The following is a 14,622-nucleotide window of genomic DNA, read 5'->3' on the forward strand; positions in this document are numbered from 1 at the left end:
CACTCCAGTCAGTGGTCTCAAAACAGTCTCTGAGCGCCTCCTCTGCCTCGGGAGACCACTTTCTGAAGGTGCGAGTAGTTATCGGTTGTCTCTGGATCATAGTTTTGTACTGTGGCTTTAGTAGGACCAGGTTGTGATCGGACTTCCCCAGAGGTGGTAGGGGGGTGGCAGTGTAGGCGTCCTTCACATTTGCATACAGGAGGTCTATTGTCCTGTTCTTCCTGGTGGGACAGCTTACAAACTGGTGAAAGTCCGGTAGTGTGGAGTTCAATGTAACATGGTTAAAGTCCCCTGAGATGGCGATGAAAGCATCCGGGTGCAGCGTTTGTAATCTTGAGGTGGTCGCGTGGATGACGTCACACGCAGTTTCGGCGTGTGCACGGGGTGGAATGTAAACACAGACCACGATCGCGTGAGAAAATTCCCTCGGCATGTAGTAAGGACGGAGACCCACCGCCAGCAGCTCGATGTCTCTGCTGCACGTTGCCTCCTTCACCGTAATATGTCCATGGTGGCACCATCTGTTGTTAATAAACAGCGCAAGTCCTCCTCCTTTCCGTTTGCCGCTGCATTTCATGTCTCTGTCCGCTCTCACTGTAGTGAAGCCCGGTAGAGCCACGTTAGCGTCCGGGGTGTTTTGAGTCAGCCAGGTTTCTGTGAGGCACATTAAACTGCACTCTCTAAATGTCCGGTTGTTCCTCACAAGAGCAGCCAGCTCGTCTGTCTTGTTGGTTAGACAGTTTACGTTCCCCATTACTATCACCGGAACCGAGGGCTTGTACCTCCATCGCTTAGCCGCTAGCTTAGCTCTTACCAGGGCCCCAGCTCTACAGCCTCTATACCGCCGCCTCAGCTCCTCAGGTATCGGGTGAACGATGCCGGCTTGTCCCGCTGACCGGAGCGAGAGCAGCGTTTCCCTTGAATAAGAAAGTTTTCCGCTGCTATTTCCACGAAGGCACGAAAAAGTATCCATAGGATACATAAAGTTATACACTGAAGGTGTACTATAAAAACTATATAGTATAGTACTATAAAAACTATAAAAGTAGAAGTTGACACAGAGCCACAAGAAACGAATAACATATCAGACGGGTACGACAGGGACGGAGCTACTGAATGTGCGGCTACTCACGTCGGCGCACAGGTGAGATGATATGGTGCCTATGTGTGTGCTCCACATATTTAGACCTAAACACAAAGAAAGTTTCCACATCAAACTTTTAGTCAAACACGAAGAACAACTTTCAGGATTCGATGACAGTGCTAAGCTACGATATGCTAACCGGCTCCAGTGGCCCCTGATAACATAATGAATCAGTGTTTTTACATAGATGTTTAATGAATTTATTAATTCCACACAGAAAGGATGAAGCCTCAGCTTCAGGTACAGACACTGAAACAGAAACGATACGTATTATTATTAAACTGTCCTTTTCAGTCAGCCGGTCCAAGTCGTGAGAAAACTTTATGATCCTCAGAGCAACAGTTCTTTTCTGTTTCCTGTGTAATAATTATTTCATCACTGAAGGTAACGAGGCTGAAACCACCAAACCACCAACAACACAAACAACAGCGTCAACTGTTCCATTAACAACCCGGAAACAAAAGTCCAAGAAGAAACCCAAAAAAGACAAGAGTGAGTTTACCCTGATTCTAACTTTGCTGACTTTCTACATTTAAAGATTCATCAGAAATGTTGATGAAGTTTTATTGAAGAATTCTTACATGACTTTAAAGAGTCGAGGTTCAGTTTCAAGACGGTGATCTCATCAGGTAACATCGAACTTCAATAAACACGTTTCTACATGAATCGATTTCTCTGCACAGAGTTTGTATTTTAGTTGAACACGGACCGACACACTTCAGAAAAGCTGTTTGTGTTTATTTATTTTAATGATTAACTCCACACAGAAAAGACGACGACAACAGCAGTAACGTCCTCGGCTGCACCGACCTCCGTCGATGGAGCCTCAGCTTCAGGTACAGACACCACAGACTCCTGCAGTGTGACTATAATAACTTTACAGATGTGAACTTCTCATGTGTTGATGACTGGAACATGAGATAGACCAGCGTCTGGTTACAGATGTTTTTTGTCTTGTAGCTGTTGCTCCGAGGGTTCGTCTGGGCGTTGTTATCCTGTATTTAGTGGTCATGATCAGCATCACCGTGACGACCTGGAGAAAAGGTGAACAAAGTTTGTGTTACTCTGAAAACGTTCAGCACTTCTGTCCGATTAAATCTCCTCATCAGTCTTCGTTAAGTAAGTCAAACTGAGCGGACGCAGGGTTTCATAAACGGTGCAACGTGCGGCTGGATCAGATGAATGAGATGTGTTCTCAATGTGATTGTATTCTGGATTAATCCCAGTTTAGACAAACTGTGCTCAGCAGCCAATCAAAAGATTTATTCTCCCGTTTTGATTTTATGAAGGATACGTGTTATCCATAGTTACACGGGAAGCCGACCTGATGGTTTGTCAAGAGGCTTAAAACCCGCCTCCTGCTCTCCATCAGGCGTTAGGTTGACTGAAAGGACAAGAACTCGGTGCAAAGGGGTCCTGGATCCTGGCACCACCCGGACCAGCCGCATGTTTCTCTAATCAGGTGCATTCATTGAGGCTATGTCAACTATTGTGTAACCTACAGCGTAGAAGTTGGCTATAAAGAGAGGGTGGAGAGGTCCAGGAGAAAATCCTTGCTGGGATGAACTCAGTCTTTGAGAGGTCGAGTTCATTCATCCATTCAGAGACGTCTTTATTTCTTCATATTTACATACAAAAGGGTGAATTCAAATATCTGAGAGTGACGAGACTCAGAGTCTGTCTTGGTTCATCTGTTTGCTTTATTCTGATCAATATGTCAAACATTTTTTATCGAATATGAAAAAAGTGTTCTCTGAGCGGCCACAAGGTGGCACTGTTTAGAAGGTTTGACTATAGGCCAACTTTTCATCACTCACTGACACTGAGGAGAAACAAAGTGAGACGTTGTGTAAATGAATCAGCATCGATGTGAGGTCGTAAATGATGTTGAATAAAAACGTCCTTCATCATCTTCTTTGTTTTCGGTCTCTTGCAGCTCGACAGATTGAGAGACGACACGTGAAAGAAAGAGGAAATGAAGTCTGATCCTCCGTCACGCTGAAACCAGAGTGTCACGGCTCAGAGCAAATGTTTCTTCTTCTACGGACTCCAAAGATTTACTGCTGGATCTACAGCTATTATTTTACTTCTTTTTAGGGCCGTCATGAAAAAGCTTACAGTCATTTATCAGTTCTGTGTGCAGCGAATAATATATTCAGTTTGTTCTGACCTGAAACTGCTAATCACACGTTTCTTTAAGAAATCAATTATTTGACCCCAAGTGTTCATTTAGAAATGAATTTATGTCTTTACTAGATAGATAAAAAGGGTCTCTTATGTCACTCTCTGAACTTTAAAGGTCACATGACCTCCTCTTCTTCAGGTGAAATCAGTGTCCTCGCTCCTCTTCATCATGTGTGTGAAGTGTGTTGTTGTAAATCCACTCTGATCCTGTATTTGATCATGTCTATAAACCCCTCTATTTCAGCCCTGCTCAGAACAGGCTGTTTCTGTGTCTGTAGCTTTAAATATGTAAATGAGCTGTGTCTGACCACGCCCCCTCTCTGGAAGGGCTCGGGTGTACTCGCTGCTTTCTGGCTCCATGTCCTATTGTTTACGGTGAGAAGGCAGACTCAGAGGGCAGAACAAACACCTAGCTGTGGGAGTGTCACCCACCTGGGGGAGGGGCTACTGCCCTTTGTGATGTCATGAGGGGAAAATGGTTTCCCCTTTTTTCCTTTGGATTTTACACAATATGGGACCTTTAATATCTGTAATTTTCTTTGAACAACCTAAAAAGCAGCTTGAATTCACATTAAAGCCTCATTACAGTCTCTGGGGAAATTATTCAACATGTGTCGCTAGCAGTTAGCAATCAATGACTTCCTGTCAAGACGTCTTTCTCGGTCTATCGTCTTTGTTTATTGTGTAACGGTTATAAAAGTGAAAACACAAAGGCTGTTTGTGAAACACTTTCAGTCAAGCGTCACCACAGACTGTAGCATGACGTCACCCACCCCCACTCAAGCTAGAGAACGGCGGTCGCCATATTGGAAAGGTTGACTCTACTTCTCTTTACAATAATTTGGAAAATAGGCAAATAGGCGGAGCTGAGGGCGGGGCTTAAACCTCCAGGGAAACGACAAAACCACATTAAACTGTTGATCAATGCAGCCACACCTCTAAATAAGCAAATGAATAAATAACAAGAATAAATAAAAAATCAGCATCTGTCCAGTTTTCTCCAATAAAGAAATGAGCTCTTGAGATCCAGCGTGTTTCTGTGTCAGGCTGTGAACTTGTTTGTTTCTGCTGTGAACTTTAGAACATTTAATGGGAATCCCTGTTTTTGGATTCAGTCCCAAGTGGACACTTGAGGAACTGCAGTTTGTTCTGCACTTCTGTGGTGGAGGTTTCAGCACAAGTTTTACATAAAAGGTCCCTGAACTGACACATTAGATCCTGTAGGTGGTGCTCAAGGGTCTCAGACGCAGCTTGCAGGTGGAAGAGGCCACAAAAAGCAGAAGAAGCTGTCTGTTCATTCTCGTCTGTTTGATGTTCTTTAATCACATATTCATTCATCAATGTGGAATAATGTGCATTATAAATAAATCCACTTTATGAATGCTTTAGTTTTTCATTTTTCATGACCTGCTCACATCCATCTGAGTGTCTGCAGCTTCAGTCACTGAATGATTTGACTTCACATCACTCAGAAAGAGTGAGAGTCTGTACCTGAGGCAGCTTCTCTAAGAGGAGTGAATCATTAAACATTCAGAGAAGAGGAAACATCAGCGCTAAATAACCACAGAGTGAAACAGACTCTCAGTGTGGGTGTCTGGTGAGAGGAACACACACACACGTTGACACGCAGACGGTCAAGTTCCTGTTCTGTGTGCTCGCTGAGTGACAGTGTGAAGATGAAGCTGATCTTCAGCTGCTGGCTGTTTGTCTTCCTCCTGAGCTCTAACATCACTGCAGGTAAGACTGCCGTGTTTCTCACCCTCACTTTGAACCGTGTGTTGAGATTATTAATTTTCCTGCGTTGAAATAAATCTGACCTGTGACTCAAACTTTAACAAGGATTTAACCTCTGATGTTAGCGTGAGACAGGATACTTCAGGAAGTCCAAACACAGCCTGGATAGATTTAGTGTTAACGTAGGTACACGGTAATATTTACATAAATGTGGAATATGTTCTAAAGTGTTATTCTCATAGGCCTGGGTATTAGATATCTGTATTTATACAGGATTAGTGTGTTTATTACTTGAGTAGTTTGAAGATCTCCTTAATAATCCTGCGAGGGGAGATTTCACATCTCACGCTGTGCAGACGAACATGCTGCTCCTGAGCTGGTGGGCGTTCAGTGCCTTGCTCTAGGGCACCTCAGCTGTGCTCAGGAAGTGAACTGGCACCCCTCCAACTACCAGACAGATTTCTAGATTTGGTCCACACCAAGACTTGAACCGACGACCCGCCGTGCCCCAACCCAAGTTTCTACACACTGAGTGGATTTTCTACTTTGTGCATCATTTAGAGGTCATTCAGAGGTTGTTTAGAATAATGGGGCTTAAATGTTGTTGTTATTTGCTCAAGTTTTCAGGGACTTTTGTTTCTCTTATTGGATAGGACAATAGATAAGAGACAGGAAATGAAGAGGAGGAGAGAGAGAGGGTGACGTGCAGCAAAGGGAGGACGTTGCATGCTAGCCGCTAATCGCTAACTCACGGCCGCTGTGTCGAGGACGGAAGCTTCTGGGCGCTCCCATTGGCTCCTCTCTTAATGAAGCATGTTTAAACATCATGCAGCATGTTAAAGCTGATCCTCCTCTGCATGTGAAGTCTGGACCTGGAAACCTGTTAATGTTCATGTTGATGAAGAGGAAGTCACATGTGATTCTGAAACTGATATCCAGACAGCAGATTTTTGTATCTAATGTTGTGTTTTCTGTTTCAGCAATAATCCATAAAATAGTGGAGCAGAAGACTCAGATCATCCTGCCTTGTCCTCATCCTGTGAAGGGTAAAGTGACGTGGAGCAGAGAGAAGGATGGAATCAAAACTGACTTATTGACAGTTGACGGTGACGAGGAGATAAAACACATTTCAGACCCATATAAACGTTACTCTACATTAGCAGATATGTCACTGGTCATTCAGAAAGTTTATCACACCGACGCTGGAAGATACTTGTGTAACGATGAAGCAGCTGTGGATCTGACGGTGATCCCATCAGGTAACATCGAACTTCAATAAAAAGAGTTAGTATTTTAGTTTAACATGGACCGACACACTTCAGAGATTTAAAGGAACTTTCTCACCTTGATGAGTCTTTATTATGGGAGAGTTTAGAACAGCATCCTCTGACTTTATTCTGTGAGACACTTTCACCTCAGCTCACATTAAACCTGTTTGTTTCCTCTTCACAGGAGCCGTCCTTCACGAGGCCTCAGAGGGGACCAGCGTCACTCTGAAGTGTCCTGATGTTTCAGACATTCAAACATGGTGGAGAAAAGATGGAGACATGTCACAAAGTCGGTTTGTTGTTTCTTCATTGGACAAGATGTTGATTATCTCCAACCTTCAGCCTGCTGACTCTGGACTTTATTACTGCAATGGAAAACATGCTGCGTACGTGAACGTGATCAGAGACGCTCCGTCTGACAGAGGTGAGAGGAACACATCATCAGGACACAAGTTAACAGAAGTTATTGAACAAAGTTAGATTCAGGTAATCTACCTGTTCACCTTGTTGTCTCAGATATTTAGAGATATGAGCAGATTCAGACCTCTCAGATTTATCCTTTTTGACTACCCCACACTCCTATGTTCTTTTATTTTTCTCCACATCAGCTTCCTCTTGATCAGACATCGTATTCTTATATAACACACAACTGGGATTACAAACAAGGCCCGACTGAAACATGACTTTAGAGGCCAATATAGGTATATAGATATCGACGTTAGGGATGAAATAAAATCTGACACCGATGTATCAGCAGATATTGTTCTTAGATCTGTGTTCAATAGACTGGTGTAGTAATGAGGTATTTTTGTAGGCCAACCCGAAAAAAATGGCGACAGTGGTTCCTACAAAATTCACCTATGGGATTTTTACATTGGATTTGGAATCATTGCAGAAAATAATCTGTGTCAAACTCACGTTTCTGATGCTGTTTAGTTCAGCTGGATAATCTTTACAGATGAACATCATTTATATGAAGTTTGAAGAGTTAATGCAGCCCAGAGAAGTAAAAAGCTAACGTTATGCTACAAGCTAACTACACTGCGGTTGGTTTATTATGACGTCACGACCGTTATGCTTCATCGATCTAATCAGCTGATTTGAATGAGCGAACGATGTGAAGGAGCTCTGCTCTACTCCGAGCTCCTCACCTTATCTCTAAGGGTGCGCCCAGCCACCCTACAGAGGAAGCCCATTTCAGCTGCTCACCCATAAAGCTGGGAGGGGCTCCAGCCCCCCCGGCGACCCTGAATGGGGAGAAACGTTATAAATAACTGATGAATGACAGTAGCTAGTTTCAAACAGAGAAAGATTTCAATATATTATTTTTAAAAACCTGAAACCCTGAAGGATAAGAGACACTCAGCTGTTTTGTGTTCTTTTGGTCTTTATTTGTGTCTGTGCATGCTGGCTGTAAAAATAACGTCTACATACACATATATATTTATACATTTCATTTATCAATTCCACACAGAAAAGACGACGACAACAGTAACGTCCTCGGCTGCACCGACCTCCCCCGATGAAGCCTCAGCTTCAGGTACAGACACTGAAACAGAAATGATACGTATTATTATTAAACTGTCCTCTTCATTCAGCCGGTCCAAGTCGTGAGAAAACTTCATGCTATTTGACTGATCGAATAAAAAAGACCATCGCTAATTTCACTTCTCACTATCAGCCCATGATCCTCAGAGCAACAGTTTTTTTCTGTTTCCTGTGTTATAATTATTTCAACACTGAAGGTAACGAGGCTGAAACCACCAAACCACCAACAACACAAACAACAGCGTCAACTGTTCCATTAACAACCCGGAAACAAGAGTCCACGAAGAAACCCCAAAAAGACAAGAAGAGTGAGTTTACCCTGATTTTAATTTAGCTGACTTTCTACATGTCATCAACAAAGAACATTGATGGTAAATGTTTTTTTTATGTTCGTGAGCAGACACAGGAACTCCGGAGACGCCACACTGAAGTCACGTTAGCTAAGTGGAGCGTTAGCATGGGGCTTCTTGGTGTTGTTCTTGTTTTTAGCAATTGATTACTTTGGTGTACTGATCAAGGCAATACGATAATGATACCATCAAAACACACCCACACATCAAGACACATCGAATAAAAAAGACCATCGCTAATTTCACTTCTCACTATCAGCCCATGATCCTCAGAGCAACAGTTTTTATCCTGTGTTATAATTATTTAATCGCTGAAGGTAACAAGGCTGAAATCACCAAACCACCAACAACACAAACGTCAACTGTTCCATTAACAACCTGGAAACAAGAGTCCACGAAGAAACCCAAAAAAGACGAGAGTGAGTTTACCCTGATTTTAACTTTGCTGACTTTCTACACGTCATCAACAAAGAACATTAATAATATTTATTAAGAGATTATTCAGACATGTTCCTCAAAGTTAGCAGCATTTCAGAAAGCTCTTTTTCACATCACACATTTGAAGAATAATTAAATAAAAACACAGAATGAGACAGTTTGATGGTAAATGTTTCTTTTATGTTCGTGAGCAGACACAGGAACTCCAGAGACGCCACACTGAAGTCACGTTAGCTAAGTGGAGCGTTAGCATGGGGCTTCTTGGTGTTCTACTTGTTTTTAGCATTTGATTACTTCAGTGTACCGATCAAGGCAATACAATAATGATACCATCAAAACACACCCACACAGGTTTAGACATATTCAGCAGTAGAAAAATATTCACAAATATTTTAGATTACGCTGTAATCGAACGAGTAGTTTGTAATGGCTAACACTTAAAGCTAGGTGTTGGAAGTTTGTTACAGGGACGACACTGAAGCTCGGTAATGTTTTCAGATACGTACAATCATACCTTTTATCACAATATGCAATGTTTTCTTTTTCCTCATAAATTAAAAGAAAAGACGACAACTTTAAGCTTAATAAAAGAGAATTGGCGCTACATCCTCATCCCGGTCCTCGTCGTCATCGCCATCATTATAGTCACTGTCTACTGCAAAAAAAGAAGAGTTAAAAAACCAGGTAAATGACTTAACTTGTTGACACGTCTTTAAATCAAGCAGAATATGAGAAATATATAAATATAATTACACAGGACAGAAGAAGAACAAGTTTGGGCTCTGATCAAAAAAAACAAACAAACAGGAAAAGAATCTGGATGAAGTTCTGGCGGAGAAGACGGTACTGGTGCTTGATGCTGTTTGTGAGATGCAAAAAGTATGCAACGTTCAATTGGTGACGCTTCCTAGTCCGCTCACTCTCATTGGCTAATGTTGGTAATCTTGACGGAGAGTGATTTGACACGTTCGTAGGTCAGAAACAAGAAGGCAGTCAGTCAGCAAGGGAAGAAAAATCCCACAATCACAAATCCACAAAATCCAATCAAAAGTCAAAACCAGGAAAACAAACTCAAGGTAACCACGGCTGGAAAGCAGGAAACACGAGGTATACTCGTAAATACGAGGGCTGGTGGAAACACAGGGTATATATACAGGTCAGATTGATTGGATATGAGACACAGGTGTGTTGGAACAAAAGGCGGGAAACAGAACTATGGCAGGAAGTCAGGATAGAAATCATACACAAGCAGCAGATAGGAAAATAAAACAGGAAGTGAGCATAAAACACAAGAAAGCATGTTGACTAACAGAACATCACAGTTCCATCAGTCCTTTAATCCTTTGTATTCTTCAAGTCTGATTTAAAGTCTGACATCATATCCACCTTTTTCTTAGCAGGTGAAGACGAAGTTCATGTTTATGATGAAATAAAGGATGGATCGTTTCCGCCAACATATGGTGAGTAAAGTATGTTGTATTTCATAGAGAAAGAAAACACTTCCTGTTTCACAGATAATCATGAATGGTGTAAATCTGTATAAGCAGCAGTTATGGTCATCAAGTCAGTTCCACTCTCGCTTTGGTTTGAACATCTGCGGTGTAAAAAGAAGCTGTATAAGTTCCTGTCAGCTGGTTCTACGTAATAATGCTTGTTGGTTGTTTTTTTTTAAAGCCAGATTAAACCAAACTGATCCCACGTATTCCATCATCTCCGAGCTTCCTCTGATGTCCAAGACAGCTGGTAAACACTTTGACACTAAGAATGTATTTTAAACCAAATGTTCCCGGCATGATACTGAATATTTTTTGTTGTTTTCTTGCAGACACAATTCAAACAAATGAGTCTCCTTACTCCTGCATCAGTGACGCGCCACCTGGTGGAGGTTTTACAGGTGACTGTTGGCTCCTTTAAATGTGGTCATTATATTTAGATTTCAGGATTACAGAGACAAAATATCAGAATACTTATTAGGAAATCATTAAATTCTAAATTCCAATAAATGAACCGGCCAAAAAGACGAGACTTCTTTTCCATTTACAGATTTCACACGGTCGAATGAAAGCTCTTTTACTGAAGAAAGCTGAAACATCCGAGAACGACAAAGACGACTAGACGTCTGCAGTTTGAGTGGAATATTCTTGAGTTGTGAAAAAACCCAACTGATTCTTCAAGAATTAGAACAAAAGTTTTAAACTTGTTTGTTAGTTAAAGTTTGTGCTAACTGAGTATTTCCTCCTATTTGTTTGCCGACTTTGGTTGTAAAGTAATTTTTTTATATAAAACATAATAAAAAGAACTTGTTTATGAAGTTTAACTGAGTGTGAATAACTTTAACCCCTCCATGGCTTCAGTCCAGTTTTATATATCTGTTCAGAAATGTCCTTGTGTTCGACTCGAGGAGGAATCATCCGTATATTTATCTACGGAGGTGGAAACGCTTCTCTTGGCGTGTGACGTTTCTCCGAGCTGTGTTATAGAGCCAATATTTCCGTTAGCTAGAAAGTTCTATGTGACGTCTGAAGGTGTTTCCTGGATGATTTGTAAATAAAAACGTTTCTTCTTCACGTCCTATAAGTGTTCATGTTTTTCTTCCTGTACTTGACGTGGACATGCAGTCACCTTGGTAACCACGCACCGTCGTCACACTGTGACTCTTACGTGACTGGAGGAAGACTTCTGACTTCTTTTCACTCTTTGGTTAACCAGCTCGACACGTCACACTGTGATGTTTCACACTAACTCATTTTGTCTCGGTCTGTGGTTTGTATGAACTCAGGTGGGCCTCACGTAGCTTCAGTGTGAAGGCAGATAAACTGAGCTGAACATTCAGAGGAGTCACATCTTTATTAAATAAACAGTTGGATAAATATAAAATGTATTCTGTCTGTTTTATCTGTATTGTAGTTTTCTCATGAAATCATTCATGATGCGATGAATATGGTTTTGAAATCTTTCATTATTGTGTTAATTGAGTGTCTCCTGTCCATATATTGATGTTGTATTGACGATATATCTCACAGGCCATAGATTGAATATGGATTGGCTCAAATAATTATCATCTTGTTTTAATAGTGAAAAATATTCACAGTATCCAAACAGTGAAAACATACACATATATGAAGTCCAACAGCTTCCTTCACAGCATCTTCATTGTCACTGTCAAGCTGTGGTTCAGTGGTTCACGGTGCGAGGTGTCAGAGCGTGTTAACCCTTTCATCACCTGCTGCCTATGAAACCTTTTAAAGATTGAAGCTTGTGTTTGTTCTGCTGTATCTCACTGCAGACCTTCATGTGTGTAAGGTGACCGGGTTGATCGACTCAGATGACATGTCTGTTTTCTCTCCTAGTTTCAGACTCGGTTCTACATGTTCTGTTTATGTTGGTTAAAATAGCTCGACCAGCCTGACTCATCTAAGCTGCCAGTCATTTTGATAAAGCCACAGCCACACTTCCTCTGTGCTGTTTTATTTTGAGCCAACAAAGGCGGTCTAAAGTGTGCCCATCAGGGTGCTGACAGACCGCAGCACGCCCCCCCTCCCCCCCATCTGACAGCTCTGACTGTGGTTTGAACGTATTATTGCAGTGAAAACAAAAGTTTGTAAAGAAAGTCAGGAAAGAAAAATGTGTAGAAATCGTCTATAAGAAAAGGAGCTGGATAAAATTGTAAAAGTAGTAATTGTCGACAGGCACACGATGATGGTGATGAAGCTGGTTGAACTGTCCCCCAATTGATTTTCACATTTTGTTAAATATGTTTTGACCTTTCTGACCTTTCATAAAGATGGCTGTAGTGACTGAACAGAAGCGATGACGTTCAGCTCCCTGCAGGAGGAGCAAGCAGGAGGAGGAGGAGAAGAGTCGGGAGAGGATGTGGAAAAGTTTGTCAGTCCCTGAAGCAGCTTGACAGGTCTGAAGATGATCCGTCTCAGGACTTTGTGCCACGTTTGGATCCTGCACACGGTTCTGATGGTCTGCAGGGAGAACTCGACAGGTACAGCTTGACTCCACCTTTATTTCACTCACACTTCACACCTGCTTTACATTTATCTCACTGTATGTATATCAGTCCTGCACTGTGTTACACGTCAGCTTGCAGAACTCATAACTTTGTGTTTCCACTTTTTCATCATTTAAGAATTCAAAATCTGCAGAGAAAATGTAGATTTATATGTTTTACACCAAAAAGCACCAAAAACTATTTGGGATTTAGACAAACACAAAAAAAGTTTTGGACTTAAAAAACAAACAAAAAAACAAAACAAAAGATATTTTCTAGCCTAGTACTGTTTTTGCAAAAAGAAAAAAGATTTTGCTGAAACAAAAATCTATGAACAAAAAACAAGAAGAGAGTAAAAAGTTGAGTTAAATAGTCTAAATATTGTTTTGTTATCCAGCCCTGACATCTTTAGCTCATGTAGCTACAGACAGGAGAGGGAGGAGGGAGACATGCAGCAAAGGTCAGAGGTCAGATACAGGCTGCAGGTTAAAGACATAAACAGAAAATAACTGACTAAATAATTCCTGCGTTATTTTTGAGTCTGGACGTCAGCGGGCGTGTTTCCACGAGATAAAAGAGGAGAAGCAGATAAAACAGGAAGTGAGCGAGAGACTCACCAGAAGCAGGACGTGAGTGACAACGCCTGCGTCTAAAACAGGGACTCGTCAGTGCAGTCTGGAAACATGAATTAAATGATGCACAAAATACAAACAAATAATGATACTGACAATATTTACATTTGATAACAATATATTAGATAAAGGAAAGTTCTGTTTAAAATTTAAAGGCATGGTTGGTTTGTTCTCCTGATCCACCTTTTAAGATTCAGGTTGAAACTGTCTTTAGGTCCTGACAGAAATCAGTAACTCAGGTTCTCTGAAAAAGGAACAAAGTAAATCCATCATCTGTATCAAAAAAAAACTTCAACCAATGTCTGCCACGAGGTACCAATCTGATGAACCAATCACAGGCCTCCCTGTCTCCCTGCTCTCTGATGAACCAATCACAGGCCTCCCTGCTCTCTGATGGACCAATCACAGCCTCCCCGTCTCCCTGCTCGTGCTCTAGCTCGTCACTGATGATGAGTTTATACTGAGAGTTTACTGACCGCTGAATGAGACCATGTAGTTTCTACACGATGAAGAGATGAGCTGAGGTCACCTTCTAGAGCGACGGGCGATGGTGCAGTGAGGGGGCGTGGCTTTAGAGGGAGCACAGAGGGAACGCTACTTTATAAATCATACTAGTTTTACAATAATAACCAACCCTGCCTTAAAGATGATAAAGTTTAAAAGGTGTCAATAATAAATCTGTGGGAGGATATTTAAGTCTGAAGCGATGGAATCAAGGCACAACATGATATGATGATTGTGCTCTACCCCTCCAGCATTGGTCAGATATTCTGTCACGGAGGATCACCAGGTGTGTCTGCGGTGTGACGGCGCCGTGGGCTCTGATGTAGTCTGGACTCGTGACGGTAGGAATGTTCCGGTGACCCGGAGAGGAAGCGATGAGCCTGAACGGTACCTCCTGCTGTCTGACGGCAGCCTGCTCCTCCTGAAGCTGGACGAGTCGGACGCAGGCGAGTACCGCTGCAACGAGAGGCTGGTGGCCGAGCTGCAGGTGCTCACAGGTAGGCTGGAGGTGTTAAAGAGATGCATCATGGGATGCCTCTTTTGTAAGTTGGCTGTTGAGTCGTGAACAGGAGAGCTCGGCTTTGTGGTTTTCTCTGTATTCTAATAACTGTTGTAAATCTGATTTTACTGTTTCAGTTCTGCATTGTTCAGCACTTTGCTCTATTTTTCAAAGTGTTTTAAACATGAACGTAAAGAAGCAGAAGAGGTTTTTATTTTAAGCTATCACACAGAAAGAAACCGCAGGCTGTCTAGGAGGAACAGATCCGTCTGTGAGTGATTGTGAAAACACCTTACGTCATCACCGTCTCCTGAATAACAG

At 41.9% G+C, this 14,622-nt stretch overlaps 2 protein-coding genes and 2 long non-coding RNA genes across 4 annotated transcripts in view; all 4 read left to right on the top strand.

The window, feature by feature from the left end:
• LOC306838921 (uncharacterized protein) overlaps positions 1 to 8,697 on the top strand; it is a 29,393-nt gene extending 20,696 nt beyond the window's left edge. Inside the window, exons 6-9 of the mRNA XM_079367342.1 lie at positions 1,529 to 1,636; positions 6,515 to 6,754; positions 7,805 to 7,870; positions 8,076 to 8,697. Coding sequence (XP_079223468.1) covers positions 1,529 to 1,636; positions 6,515 to 6,754; positions 7,805 to 7,870; positions 8,076 to 8,212 — 551 coding nt within the window. The 3' untranslated portion in view covers positions 8,213 to 8,697. The remainder of the gene's footprint in view (positions 1 to 1,528; positions 1,637 to 6,514; positions 6,755 to 7,804; positions 7,871 to 8,075) is intronic.
• Positions 8,698 to 9,952: 1,255 nt separating this feature from the next.
• LOC306838922 lies at positions 9,953 to 10,784 on the top strand. The gene is made up of 4 exons (XR_013781135.1): positions 9,953 to 10,126; positions 10,341 to 10,409; positions 10,492 to 10,560; positions 10,710 to 10,784. It is a non-coding gene; the product is annotated as an uncharacterized lncRNA (long non-coding RNA).
• Positions 10,785 to 10,849: 65 nt separating this feature from the next.
• Positions 10,850 to 11,243, top strand: LOC306839776. Its single transcript, XR_013781247.1, has 2 exons — positions 10,850 to 11,037; positions 11,071 to 11,243. It is a non-coding gene; the product is annotated as an uncharacterized lncRNA (long non-coding RNA).
• A 698-nt stretch (positions 11,244 to 11,941) lies between these two features.
• Positions 11,942 to 14,622, top strand: part of LOC306839459 (uncharacterized protein) — a 5,129-nt gene continuing 2,448 nt past the window's right edge. Inside the window, exons 1-3 of the mRNA XM_079368187.1 lie at positions 11,942 to 11,969; positions 12,451 to 12,660; positions 14,054 to 14,299. Of these exons, the coding sequence (XP_079224313.1) occupies positions 12,585 to 12,660; positions 14,054 to 14,299 (322 nt within the window). The 5' untranslated portion in view covers positions 11,942 to 11,969; positions 12,451 to 12,584. The remainder of the gene's footprint in view (positions 11,970 to 12,450; positions 12,661 to 14,053; positions 14,300 to 14,622) is intronic.

The sequence above is a fragment of the Symphodus melops genome, assembly GCF_947650265.1.
Source record: "Symphodus melops genome assembly, chromosome: 18".
NCBI lineage: Eukaryota > Metazoa > Chordata > Actinopteri > Labriformes > Labridae > Symphodus > Symphodus melops.